At 43.9% G+C, this 14,373-nt stretch overlaps 1 protein-coding gene across 4 annotated transcripts in view; it reads left to right on the top strand.

The window, feature by feature from the left end:
* The window catches only part of LOC139260278 (titin homolog), a 106,148-nt gene that overhangs the window by 90,127 nt on the left and 1,648 nt on the right, over positions 1-14,373 (top strand). For all 4 annotated transcript variants that reach the window (XM_070876684.1, XM_070876687.1, XM_070876685.1 and 1 more), the window contains one exon: positions 10,829-10,975. In XM_070876684.1, coding sequence (XP_070732785.1) covers positions 10,829-10,975 — 147 coding nt within the window. The remainder of the gene's footprint in view (positions 1-10,828; positions 10,976-14,373) is intronic.

Raw genomic sequence — 14,373 nt, forward strand, 5'->3', positions numbered from 1 at the left:
AGGAACACAGGCATAAGGATCGGTAAAGACTGAAATCTCTGACCAGTGACCGACTGTGTAAGCAGAATGCAACAGTGACATTCTATGCAAGATATATGTGAAGAGAATCATACATTAATATATACAAAATAATAAGTCAAATTAGGGCACTCACCAAATACTGCCTCTCCCCTTACGCAGGCCCTTCTCCCGTTGAAACCCCTCCACATGCTTTTATCACCTCCAGACTTGATTGCACTAATACTCTCCTTGCTGACCTTCCATCCTCCACCCTGCATAGACTACAACTTGTGCAGAACTCTGCTGCACTTAACTTTTCCTGCACTAAGTCCTCCCTCACTCCTGTGCTCGAAGATCGATGTTGGCTCCCCAATGTAAATTATTTGTGGTTGGATATTTCTCTGTATTGGCAGCTGCTTACCTCCTCTCCTTGTCCTATCACCAAGTTCTTAGCTTATTTCCAAGTCAGAAAAACAGTTGGCAGTAACTAGCTTTCTTTTCCTTTTTTGTGTGTTTTTTTAAATGATTGTTCAGTTAGAATTCATTGGGGTTTTTATACAAAGTGTGCCCCGGATGTGTGATGGATAATCCCCAAACTTTCAATTACATTGATACATCTTACTGGCATTTTAAATGTACTAAACATACAATAGAAAAGATGTACAGAGAATCAATCGTATTGCTTATGGTAGGTTGAACATTGAGTTGTTTTACTGGTACAGACAGTAATATAAAAAAAGTTGAGTTTGCTGAGTTACAGACTAACAAATTTTATATTGCCCTCGATACCGCAAGAAGTCAGTGACATTCAGCTGTCACCAGAACTCAGTGAGATTGATATACGTCATTAAACAATGGCCTACAATTTCAGTGTGATTTAATAGTGTTAACAGCTTTGTGGCACTTATTGCTACTGCAGATGGAGAGTTTGCAGCGGAAACTGTGTCCAAGTCCATTTCACTGTCTTAAAAGAAAATCTTATCAATATCTACATATTTTAAAGCAGCCCACCTGGTCTATTAATGATTTGGACATTTCTTAGATGGAATATAGAAACACAATTGGAAAAAGTTAAAGCAAATCAGAGGATGGTACAGATCGCAGAGCTACATTTACATCCAATCTTTCTATTGATTCAGACTGAACATAGTGGCTGAAGTGGACCAGAAGCTCTGTTTCTATTCTGTAACCTAATTTGTATCTTATTGAAAATGACATCTCGGGTCCTGCTGCTAGTTTAAGTGCAAGAGTCTTGCATTACAGCACTTCCCCCTCAAGGTGAGAAGTCGATAGAAAATGTTTTCATGAACATCTGAGCAAACATGTCTCTGCTGAAAAATTATTTCTAAAGTGATCACATCTGTACCCCACTGACTCAATGATTTTATCCAACAAATAGCTGCGCTACTCAGATCAGGAAGGCCCAGGTTTGCTCTCTTGTCTGTGCTGAGTTATCTCCGTCAGGTCAGTGATCACTATAAACTGGCTTCCGTGCCTGAGTTAGTGTCGATTCCCACGCCTGATTATTATTCAGTGACCCCTGCATGAAATAACTGTGCGTAAATGTTTTGTGAGGACACAATTGGGTTTAGTTGCGATGCCCTTTACAGCCAAATAGCCTGCTATCATTGACTATCAAAGTTTAGGTGTGAATAATTGGCACTTGCATGAGATACTGGAGGATGCTCAGTGCTGGTGAAACCATACATCAGCCAAGAGTCAGGAGTGAAGAAAATTACTGGAGAGAATTAGTGAGAATTTACTTTGAATGAAATGCTCACATGCTTTAATTCTTTGTTTCAGTTATTCAACTGAGCTTACTGTTGGGCCTTTAAAGTCCATAATATGAGATTTTAGATCATTTTGTCTTTTAGTTTGTTTCTGAGTGAATAATACAGTTCCTCAGGACACTGAGGGCAAGGGAGGCAAATATTTTGACAACCGACAATTTTGAACGAAAAGCCAAAGTTTCTGTTCAAACTAATTTTAACTTGAAATTAGATCCTTTAAATATTAACATCTAAATGCTTAATATATTCAGTTGAAGTTTCTCTGTCTGCGATTTTAAAGGAGGCAATAATCTATTTGGGTTAGTGATTTAAAATAATTGAGTAAGACATTTTGTATGAAAATGTTGACCCTAATTTCAAGCCGTGTAATTTTTCAGAGCAAAGGGATAGTTATCAGAAAGTCGAGTGAACATTCTATTTTAATTCTGAATTTTGAAAAGAAGCAGCCATGTTTATGGCTCAAAGTAGCTTTAAAGCCAAATGTCTTTGTCAGAATAAGGATAACGGGTTAAAGCATTGTTTATTTAAATGTTAATGTGAAAGCGTGCTTAGCAGAGAATGAAGAAACTGGATTAATGATAAAGCCTTGAATTGGAGACAATAGTCAGTTAAATATTACAAAATGCTCTTCGAAATGCCTGAAAAATGTACAATACACTGTACAGTTATCCATCATATAACCTCAGACAGAAGTAATCTGACAGGGTTTTAGGAATGAACACCTGCTGAATATTTTGCTGCACTGACACCGACAGATAAAGGGATGTTTTCCTTACTTGCTTCAAGAAACAGTTCACACATGAGTTTGACTCAGAGTTCAGAGTCGTGGGGGGAGAAATTGGGCTTCTTTGTGCCTTCCGTTAGCGGGTTTGTGACCGGGTATGGTGAGAAAAGTACCTCACGTTGCGACCCGCTCTACTGCGCCCAGTGATGGTGACATCATCACCATGCGCAGCACCCCCGTAACATCCTGGAACAAAAACTGGCCCTCAGCCCCTGGCTGGTATACCTGACGCTGACAGCGACAACTTCAGCAGTCGGTTTTCAGTCAGATGTCAGCTGGAGGAGAGTTATTTAAAGGTGCCAGCATCCGATTTACTGTTGTTCGGCTAATAATGGTTCCTCCTTAGTTTCACATAGGCAGACAGCCGTTTTAGCCGTTTTGAGTGATTTGCAATTGAAGGAGTGTTCTGGCCCTTAAACATTTGGGACTTTCACTGAGGGCAGATTTGAAAGTCCAACATTTATATTGTTTCATGGATGCTGTGCTGGCATTACACCTCGCACTCCACGTCACTGTCAGAGGCAACTGAGAAACACTGCAAAATGGCCGGAGGTAGGAGGGCCCACAGGGCTTTCAACAGGAGGCCTTACTCTCCCAGGGTATTCTGGCAGCAGTTCTGCTACATCAATTTCACTGTGTCCAAAGGCTGCGCTTCACCAAGGACATGGTCACAGAGCTCTGCCACCTCCTGCAACCAGACCTGGAGCATCAGACCAAGGTGAGGACGGCTCTCAGTGTCAGTTAAGATCACCATCGCACTCAATTTCTATGCCAGTAGGAGACATCTCCAACATCTCTGTTTGCCATCCATTGCTGCATCCACGAGGTCACAGATGCTTTCTACAGAAGGAGGAGGGACGACATTTCCTTCCCCATGACCAGAGAGAAGCAGCTGGAGTGTGCATGTGGCTTTGCCAGGATAACGGGCTTCCCCATTGTGCAGGCGCCATTGACTGCACCCACGTCGCTTTGCGGACACCGCATGACCATCCTGAAGTATTCCGGAACTGCAAAGACTTCCACTCACTGAATGTGCAGTTGGTGTGCGACCACAAACGCAAAATCCTCACCGTCAATGCCCGCTTTCCTGGCAGCAGCCACGATGCCTTCATTCTGCGTCAGACCGGTGTGCCAGCTATTTTCCAGCCACCACATGAAGCTCGCGGCTGGCTGGTTGGAGACGAGGGCTATCTGCTCTCCACCTGGCTCATGACTCCCCTCTGCAACCCCAACACTCCTGCCCAGCACTCATATAATGAAAGCCATGCTGCCACCAGGAACATCATGGAGCAGACCATCAGAGTGCTGAAGCAACAATTCCGCTGCCTTGACCACTCGGGAGCAAAATGTGCTTCCTGCCTTGCACTTTTTAAAGTTACTACGCAGGGTTGTGTCAGTCATGAAAAAGGTCTGAACTAAGCAGCGCCAGAATGTCCTGGGTTTTTTGTCTTTCTGCTACAATGAGGTTCTTTTTGTAATCTCTCAGCTGCACTGTGTTCAGTTCTACTGTAAATCTGGAATTAATTTAACCCTTTCCATTTTTCAATGTCCACATATCTTTTCTATCATAAAACAGCTGCAGTTTTGTTTGGTCTAACAAAAGCTCTGAAACAGAACTAGAGACGAGAAATATTTCTTAAAATCATGCCATTCTTGGAATAAACAACTCCGTTGCAATCTTGAGAGGCGTTCAGTGATAACTTGCCCTCCAATTTTCCCACCCCTCTGTTCTTGCGGGGACATGTCTGCTCTCCACTGAGCACCTACCCAATAAAACACAGTTGAGATCAGAACTCAGTGCTATGGAGGCAGAACCTGTGTCCCACCATTAATGTAGCACGATGCATTGCTGATCCAACATGATAGATCATTAAACTTCTTGCCATTGTTCATTTTAATCAGTGAGATTTTTATTTTAGAAGGTATTAAGATTAAAAAAAAAAGAAAACTATTTACAAATTGCATCCCAATACTAAATCAAATCAAATAGGCAATTTGATTCTTGGGCACATTTAGATAATTGTAAAATAATTCCTGTTGAGTACTAAGAGGGGTGAAAAGGTATAAATATAGAGAACAGAAAATGCTGTGAATGTAATTCGAGAGCCTTACGTCACACTGTAAATGCAGGCTTTTCATCCGAATCTTCAGCTATGAATTGTAAATTGAAATGGGCGGGCCCACTGTATCAGTGCTATATGGACTTGTATCCAGCTGACCCCCAGCAGTTTCAAATGTCTGAAGAGCACTTGTTGGTTGTCAGTCAGATGCTGACCTTTCATGACAATGCAACAGGGGAGGAGCCTCCATAAGAAGACTAGAGTTTTATAGCTAGTGGTCTTTTGTGTGAGTCACTTCTTCAATGCACTTCATTCAAGAATTGTGGCTTCAAATGTGAACTCCACGAACTGTTAATTGGCTTACTGTAAGTGTTCCTCTCCGTCAGTTATAACAGTGATACACTTACAGATTGTTACAGTATTAGCTGTTGGGATTCATTACAGTTTGTGGGCAACATACTGAGAGATCCACTATGTGCCCATTGTGAAAAGACTTTACTTCAAACACAAAGTATCTGGCTTACTTGTCACTAGGTAAGTAGAATTAGATTTTTTTATGTCTATAATGAACGTTTAAACTCGTAAAACAGAATTACAGCATGATACGATATAAAAAGATTTGTTATGCTTCAGCACTCTTCAGTAAGTTAGTCCCTGTGGTGTATTGTGGCAGATCATGTTATGGGGAACAGTCTTGCTGTTCAGTTAAGCATGAAGTCGTAACTGCAGACAGAATTAGGTCTTGCATATATTTCATAGAGACTTGAGAATTGACTGCTTTAGGTTGCCTGGGTCAATAAACCTGCACTAAAGAGTTACCAGAATGGATATCTCTTTAGAGACCCAGTACAATGCGCTTTTCTTCCACTGTGTGAGGTGTTCTGCCTTTATTGGTGATAATAACATGAGCAACAGACTTGTAAATTCTGTATCCGTTACTTCAGCCTACAAGTTGGAGTCGTATATCTGATAGTATACGAGGGAAAAAGCACAGTATTTATGTAAACATTCTGAAAGGGAGGCAGACTGAGCATTGGTAGCACAGCAGGAAGTTTTGGGAAAAACAGCAAGACTGGCAAAGATTCATTTTGTTTATATTTCTTATTTTCTGAATGAATAGGAAACTACTGCAGAGTTTAATTGAAAGATCTGTGAGTGTTTTGGAAGTCTAACCCCCCGCTCCCCCCCCCCCCCACCATTGTTCTTGTCTGAACAGTAAAAGTAGCAGTCATTACACGACTGAAATATTTTAGGAATGAGGTTCCCTGCTACCTCTGTATAGAAGGAACCAAGTGAATGAATGAAAGCTGCTCTGATATATTTCTCTTGCAGTGTCATCCCTAGGTTTTCAATAGAGTGTAATGGTGGGTGTGCGAATGTCTTTTACTGAAGTCTTTTCCTGTAAAAAGAAAAGATTATCCATAACTTCCATCAGTCAATGTAAATAACACAGCAAAGAGGTAAATTAGTGATGAATATATGAATGATCAGATCATTAAAATTAAACAATTTTGAATTTAAGAAATAAAATGCATTTATGTAGCATCTTTCGTGACTTCAGGTCGTCCCGAAATACTTCAGTCAGTGAAGTACTTTTGAAGTGTAGTCTGTTGTAGTACAGAGAAACACACGATTCAATTGGCGCACAAGGTTCCACATACAGCAATGAGATACCAGATAATTTGTTTTAGTGATGTTGGTTCAAAGTAGACTGTAAACCCACTTGAACTGAAAACATTGAGCAGTACAATTCGAAATTTTTTTCTTTCCAACTGGAGAGAGAGCATTTTGAGCTTGTAGAGATGGTTTTATTTAATGTGAGCACCAATGATGCCTGATACAGTTTTCCCGCCACTGATGTCACCTGAAGATGAACGCCCCCACCTCTGTTGATCTGATAGCACCATTGGTACCAGGGCTAATTTTACGAATGTGCGCACCCAGCAAGTTGTCCCATGTGCACGGAGTGCAAATTAGAAACTACAGGCACATACTCTATGATTTTCCAACATCGATTTTCATAGATCCTGCATTCTGGTGTTGGAAAACCTGGATCCCTTGTGGCCTGATAAATACACTGAATTGATTCATGGGTCAATATGCTTGGGTCAGAATAGTATCATGAGGCAAGCACGTTGATCTAGATGTGCAGAAGATTGAATATCCATCTTCCGAGATAACTTCAAATAGGATTATATGGGAATAGGAGCAAATGATATAGCCAGCCACAAGAGAATGATGTGCAAAGATCATTTGACCGTGCTCTTTTGCAAATGATATATAAAGTGAAGGGTCTCAACATAAGAGTAAAGTGCTAGTGGTTACAATTCTGATATTGGTTTTGGTATGGCGGATTGCTTTGGGATGATCAATTTAAAGGATTTCACAAAGTGCCTTGACTTAAGAATAATTTCTCCTGTAGTGCATTGGCGCCAATAAATAAGCCCGGTGAGAATGTCTTGCATCATGGTGTTTGATCACATGAAGTTTTCAAAAACCACAAACTGTTAGATGGAAGTGATTTTCTAATTAATTATAGATCCACAGTTTTGCAATGATATTGGTGCCAGAGGAGCTACAAATAAAGTTGGCTGAAGCTTCAGTGTTAGTTGCTAGTTTTGGTTCTGAATTTTAGATAAATTTAGTACATGGTTGGATTGTTCCAAACACAGGAATTTCTGGATTGAATGGTAACCTGCTGTTTCTTGTTGTGACTGCATAAATTATCTCGTTGTGAGTGTCGGATGACTCTTTTTAAAAAAAAAAGGGGTTGGAGCCAAACATTGTTTTTTACAGCTTCAGAAACACCCCTGGCCTCTTGTTCCTCTCTCCACTGTAAACCCTTCCCAATGGATTGAAACTTTTCAGGGAAAATAGCAGGGGTTCCCAAGATTCTCAAAAGCAATTTCGCTGATCCTCTCCAGGTTAAAAATGTATTTTTTTTGTGATGGTAAAGCTCCAAGAGATCAGTTTCGAAGCTGAGTGAAAAAACTGAATAGGGACAATTAACTGACTCGCACTGCACAATTATAACAGACACTCATTGACACAAGAATCCGAACGGCTTGTGGCCTGTAATCTTTGACCTTCAGCATTTACCCAAACCACCTGACCAGACAGATGGAATCTCAGTTTAACATTTCAAACAAAAGATATCATCTCCAATCATGCCGTACCTCCTAGGAGAGTGTTCGCCGAGATTTGAAGCTACTGCATATAACTTTAAAGTGAAGAGATGAAAGGGAAAGAAGAAAGAACGTGCATTTATATAGCACCTTTTATATCTTCAGTACATCCTAAAGCACTTTACAGTCCATGAAGTACTTTTAAAGGGTACTTTCGGTGCATGGAAGCACAGCAGCCAATTTACACAGAGCAAGTCCCACAAACAGCAATGCAATAAGTGACCATATAATCTGTTTTAGTGATGTTGTTAAGAGATAAATATTTCCCAGACACTGGGAAAACTTCACTGCACTACTTAGAACAGTGCCAGTGGATCTTTTACATCCAAAAAGGCTACGGATTAGGAAAGTGGGATTAGGCTGGATAGCTCTTTGTCGGCCAGCACAGACACAATGGGCCGAAATGGCCACCTTCCGTGCTGTTAATTTCTATGATTCTATGATCTGACAGAGCAAACAGGGCTTTGATTTAACAGCTCATCCAAAAGGCAGTGGGGCGATTTTAAAATAGCACCTGAATCAGGCACTATGGGCCCAAGTTTCCACATGATTTGCGTCTGATTTTTAGGAGCAACTGGTGGAGAACGGACTATCTTAGAAATCGCAATTCTCCACATTTTTTTTTCTGCAGTTCTAGTCAGGTAGAACAGTTCTACTTTGGAACAGAATTTTTCCTTCAAAAGGGGGCGTGTCCGGCCACTGACGCCTGATTTGAAAGTTTCCACAGTGAAAACGTACTCCAAACTAAGTTAGAATGGAGCAAGTGAAGATTTTTGTAGAACTGAAAAAACCTGTTCTACACATTAAAAAATCAGGTGCAGGTTACAAATTAGGCGTCCAGAACGAGTTGGGGGGGGGCGGGGGGGGGGGGAAAGGGAACTCATTAAATTCTACAATAAATCCTTATTTATACTTCTACAAATATTATACAAATAAATCCAACCTGAATAAACATTTATAAGCAAAGAAAAGATTAAATAAACCATCTTCCTACCTGTGTGAAAGTGCTTCAGCCAGGGAGAATTCTGCAGCCGGTCGTTGCCGCTGAGCGGGAGGGGGGGAGGAGGAGGAGAAAGCCATTCGTTGCCGCTGAGCGGGAGTGGGGAGGAGGAGGAGAAAGCCATTCGTTGCCGCTGAGCGGGGGGGGGCGCGGGTGGGAGGTGGGAGAAAGCCGTTCATTGCCGCTGAGCGAGAGGGGGGGAGGAGGAGGAGACAGCCGTTCGTTGCCGCTGAGCGGGAGGGGGGAGAGGAGGAGGAGACAGCCGTTCGTTGCCGCTGAGCGAGAGGGGGGGAGGAGGAGGAGACAGCCGTTCGTTGCCGCTGTGCGAGAGGGGGGGAGGAGGAGGAGACAGCCGTTCGTTGCCGCTGTGCGGGAGGGGGGCGGGGGGAGGGAGAGACAGCCGTTCGTTGCCGCTGAGCGGGAGGGGGGAGAGGAGGAGGAGACAGCCATTCGTTGCCGCTGAGCGGGAGGTGGGGGGGAGGAAACAGCCGTTCGTTCCCGGGGGGGGGGGGGGAAGGAGACAGTGAGAAGGTTGCAAGAAGCCTCAGTGCTGATAGCAATGTGCTTTTATTAAAAAATGTTCAAAAATTAAACAGCTACAAAGAACTACAAAAATGGCAGTGTGCCAATGTTTTTTTCACACTGCGCGTGCGCAAACGCTCCAACGCACACGCGCAGCGTTGCCGGCAGGAAAAAAACTAATTTCAATAGTACCCGCCCCCTCCCACTTACAAAATCGCCGCCAGTGTCGGCTCCGCCCCCCTGCACGCCGCGCCAGGCAGACAAGGAGCTGCAGGGCACTCGAGAACAGCGCGGTTTTTTTTAAGGCGCCGTTTTAGGCGCGAAAAACGGGCGCCCAGCTCAGAGGGGTGCCCGTTTTTTTTCGGGTGGAAACTTGGGCCCTCTGTCCCTGAAAAGTTTCAGTCCCATCCATTGGGAAGGGTTTGCAGTGAAGAGAGGAACAAGAGGCCAGAGGTGTTTCTGAAGCTGTTAACAAACAATGTTTGGCTCCAAACCTTTTTTTTTAAAAAAGAGTCATCCGGCACTCACAACGAGATAATTTATGCAGTCACAACAAGAAACAGCAGGTTACCATTCAATCCAGAAATTCTTGTCTTTGGAACAACCCAACCACGTAGTATAATTATCTAAAATTCAGAAAAAACAACCAACTAACACTCATTGTGCCATTGTGAAGCCTGGACTTTATTAACAGGCCAGCAACAAATTGTCGGCACCAGCCAGTCATCCTGCTGCAGCTAGTCAGTTCTGGGAGGGCAGGAAATCGGCAGACTCCCAATCTGAAATGCTGAACTAGATTCTGTGCTCAGGCGCCAGGAGTGGTGCTCGAACCAACACATCATCTGACTCAGCAGCAAGAATGCTAACTACTGAGCCCTGTCTGATACCTACGTAAAGTGGCATCTCAGATTCTCCTGTATTCCTTAGATCTAATCTCAGCTCAACTAGACCCAGACGTTTCTAGAAGCTTAAAAGCAGCCTAATTCTCCAGTCTGTTTAGCTGGAAAAATGGTTCACCTTGCAGTTTCAGCACTTGTCATGACATTCTTCCTCAGGTTGGAAGGTCTACAAAATGCTGGATGGATTACAGAGTGTGTAACAGAAATGTTAAAATATATTGTGGTCAATAGTGATACCAGGATATATAAAGCGATAGAAAAAAAACTTCAATTAATGTAAACGTGAAATAAAAAAAATATTAGAAATGGGCATTTGAAGGGGAATGAGATTAATATTTTGGATGAGATCCATCCAGAAGAAACATTGACCTGTGTTTGTCTTTCATAAGTTGTTCAACCTGTTGTGCATTTCCAGCTTTTCTGCTTTATTTGTAAGATTACATTAGCTCACTGTAAAAATTGATTTGAAAATGATTGTTAAAGTGACCATTTTTATGAGCTATAGTTTTGATGATACAGAAGATTTGTTTTCACAGCTAAGCCACGTTTATGTTTATCCTGACACGTCTCTGTATCTGTGTTTACCAGTATTTCCTTGGAGTCTGAAAAGGAAGAGTCAGTTCCAGCTCTTCTACTTCTACCTGTTGCCCCTGATCCTCCACAACACACTGAGTGCACCACACCACTGTATGATGCTGAGCTTCTCCAGAATCATCTTGAGCAGACTCCATTAAGGTATCACTGTGCAAAATTTAGAAAATTTAAACATGCTGAGAAGTCTTTTAGGTCACTTGATAGGTGATTTTTGAAAGTACAGTCCCTAATTTCATCATCCATTTCATGTTCCAGATCATTTCTTTAATTTTGCAATGTTCAAATCAGCATAAGTAGAATATAATGAAATAACACTAGAGAGCGTGCATTCTCAAATCTTTTCAAATCCCAAATCTTTTTACAGAATTTTGTTTGAAAAACTAATGAATTGAGTTAGCCAATCGTGGCCAGGACAGGAGTCGGGGCACTATAACTGGTCTCGGCGTGCCTGGGTTAGGAAGGAGACAATCAGTGAAGATTTCTGCTTCTGATTGTTACCGCTGGAAGTGTGTGTATGTGGGGATGTCATGTGACCATAGAATTTGGCTCTGTGGTGATGGTGTGATTTTGGAGCAGGAAGATGGAAAGATTTTAGATGAGTGCGTAAAAGCACGGTAAAAGAATTAGGTGTTGAGGAAGCTTTTCAATTTTGGGACCAAGATAGCAGTGTGGAGGGGGGTCGGGGATTGTTAGGTTTTCATGGATCTTTTCCATCCTTCTTATCAATTATTATTTCAGTTAATCTTTCATGGGGAAGTCCCACTCTCCATATTGTCGAGAGTGTCTATCCTTGCCTTAAGATTTAGGTAGGCTTTCGGTAACGTGCCCAGGAAAACAAGAGCAAACCATGTCCATACCTTGCTTTCAGCTACTGAACTTATCTTATGCCTCCATAAGATCTAACTCCAGTCTTTTGAAGGTGGTAGAACACCATCACTAATCTCATTTAAATTAAAAACGTTAAGCAAATTTATTAAATAAGAGAGGAACAAGCACAAGAGTAACATGATATAATAGTTACATACTTACAGAATACAGAATAATAAGATCACAACTCTAGAACAAAACTATTTATTTTTAAATAACTTTAAAATAATATACAATGCTTCTTTCTCTTGATTTTCTTACTTCAGTGGGAGCTTAATTAAGCTAAGTTGTTGCTTAGAATTTCAAATCAGTGTTTCACTCTTCCAGCAATTTCAAATCGGATTATTTTCAAATGAACGCCCTTGATTTGAACAGAAATGCTCCTTTTATATCATGGGAAAGCATTACCATTACTCCTGAATTTTCAATATCCCCAATCAGATTAATAAAATGAATTTCAGTCATGTACAAAGTGAACCAATCACATGGTTTGAATTGTTTCTCTATAGTTTGTAACTGATGAAACTTGCGCTATCAATATATCACAATAAATTTGGTACAGGTTGACCCTCCTTTATCTGGAACTCTCTTATCCAGAACCATCGCTCGTCCAGAACCATTCCCGGCCACCGGGTGGCACAAGCACAGAATTCCGTCATGAACAATTTGACCAAATTGAAGTCCTTCCTCACTGCCGACTCCCCCCCGACCCCGCGATCCAATGATCTCTCTGCCGCACTCCCAGCCCCAAGCCAGCCAGCCCCAATGTACCCTTGCTCAGTACCTGTACCATCCAATTTAACGTGACCACCCCTCGTCCGTAAAATACCCTTATCCAGAACAGGCCAGGTCCTGAGGGCTCCGGATAAGGGAGCTTCAACCTGTACGGGAATTGGCAATCACATTTTTAAAAAATCTGGTTATGTCCATTGACTGGATTTGAAAAGGACAGGCGCAAACTAAAAGGAGGCAAAAGTACCGAATTTTTGTCACAAAGGGTTTAAGAAGAGAACCCCAGAGTGTCGGGGAGTGGTGGCTGAATGCTCTGCCAAGGATGCTGAAGTGGAGGGAGAGTGTCTGCACAGTAGCCAGGGTCAAAAGAGCAGAGGACGTATGCTGGGACACAAGGCTGACAAAATTGCACATGTAGGGAGAAGCGAAATCACGGAAGGATTTTAAAACGAGGATAAGGATTTTAAAATTGATGTGCTGGGTATGAGAACCAATGGAGGTCTGCAGGGGTCGGGGTAAGAGTGTGGATTTTTCATGGGATAAGATATGCTCAGGTGTCAGGAGAGGCTTGAACCGACACCCCGTCTGACTCAGCAGCAAGAATGCTAACTACTGAGCCCTGTCTGATACCTGGGTAACATGGCAATTCAGATTCCCCTGTATTCCTTAGATTATACCTCAGCTCATCTAGACCCAGACATTTCTAGGGGCTTAAAAGCAGCCCAATTCCCCAGTCTGTTTAGCTGGAAAAATGGTTCGCCTTGCAGTTTGAGCACTTGGCATTAAATATTTCCTCAGGTCAGAAGGTGTAAAAAAATGCTGGATGGATTACAGTGTGTAACGGAAATGATAAAATGTATTGTGGTCAATAGTGATCGCAGGATTTATAGAGAGACGGAAAAAACTGCCTCGTAATGTTACCTGAAATTTAAAACAAGTTAGAAATGGACAGGAATCCGAACAGCATTTGAAGGGGAACGAAGTTAATGTTTTGGATGAGATCCATTCGGCAGAAACATTGGGCCCAAGTTTCGGGCCGCGCCTAAAACGGCGCAGCCCGGACCTGGCCGCCCGTTTTTCGCGCCACAAAGTGCGTCTAAAAAACACTTACCGATTTTCCAGCTCCCTGCAGGCCCTCTGGAGCTGGGCGCGGCGCAGCACGAGCTGTGGGAGGCGGAGCCAGGTCCCTGCGCTGAAAACAGTGCCGGGACCTCTGCACATGCGCGCTACAGTGGGCGCGCATGTGCAGTAGCTCCAGGCGCCCAAAACTGTGGGAAGCACGCAGCCCCTAGCCCTGGCCGAATGGCCTCACTGGGGCTGCGTGGATAAGGCTCCTCCCCCCCCGACCCGACCCCCGCTCCCCCCCCACCACCCCCGGCGACCCGACCCGATCTCCGCCCCCCCCCCCCGGACCTCCGCGACTCTCTCTTCCCCCACCCCCCCCCCCCCCGCTCCGACCACCCCGACTCTCCCACCTCGCCCCCCGGACCTCCAAGACCCGACGCCACCTACCTGTAAATCCAGCCCAAAGTCCTGGGCCCGGCCGTTCAGCCTCCTTCTCCCTTCCCCCCCCCCTCCTCTCCTTATCTCACCCCCCTCTCTCCTTCCCTCCACTCTCCATCGCTCCCTCCTCCCTCTCTCCTTCATTCCCTCCTCTCTCCTTCCCTCCCTCCGCTCTCCTTCTCCCCCTCTCCCCCCCTCCACCCCCCTCTCTCTCCCCCCCCTCCCCACTCTCTCCCCCCCCATCCCTCTCCTCCTCTCCCCAACCCCTCCTCCCCCCTCTTCCTCCCTCCCTCCTCTTCCTCCCTCCCTCCTCTTCCTCCTCTTCCTCCCTCCCCTCCTCTTCCCTCCCCTCCCCCCGCACCCTCCTTCCCCCCACCCCCCCTCCTTCCCCCCACCCCCCCCCTCTTCCCCCCCACCCCCCTCCTTCCCCCCACCCC

Source organism: Pristiophorus japonicus, chromosome 3 (genome assembly GCF_044704955.1).
Source record: "Pristiophorus japonicus isolate sPriJap1 chromosome 3, sPriJap1.hap1, whole genome shotgun sequence".
Taxonomy (NCBI): domain Eukaryota; kingdom Metazoa; phylum Chordata; class Chondrichthyes; family Pristiophoridae; genus Pristiophorus; species Pristiophorus japonicus.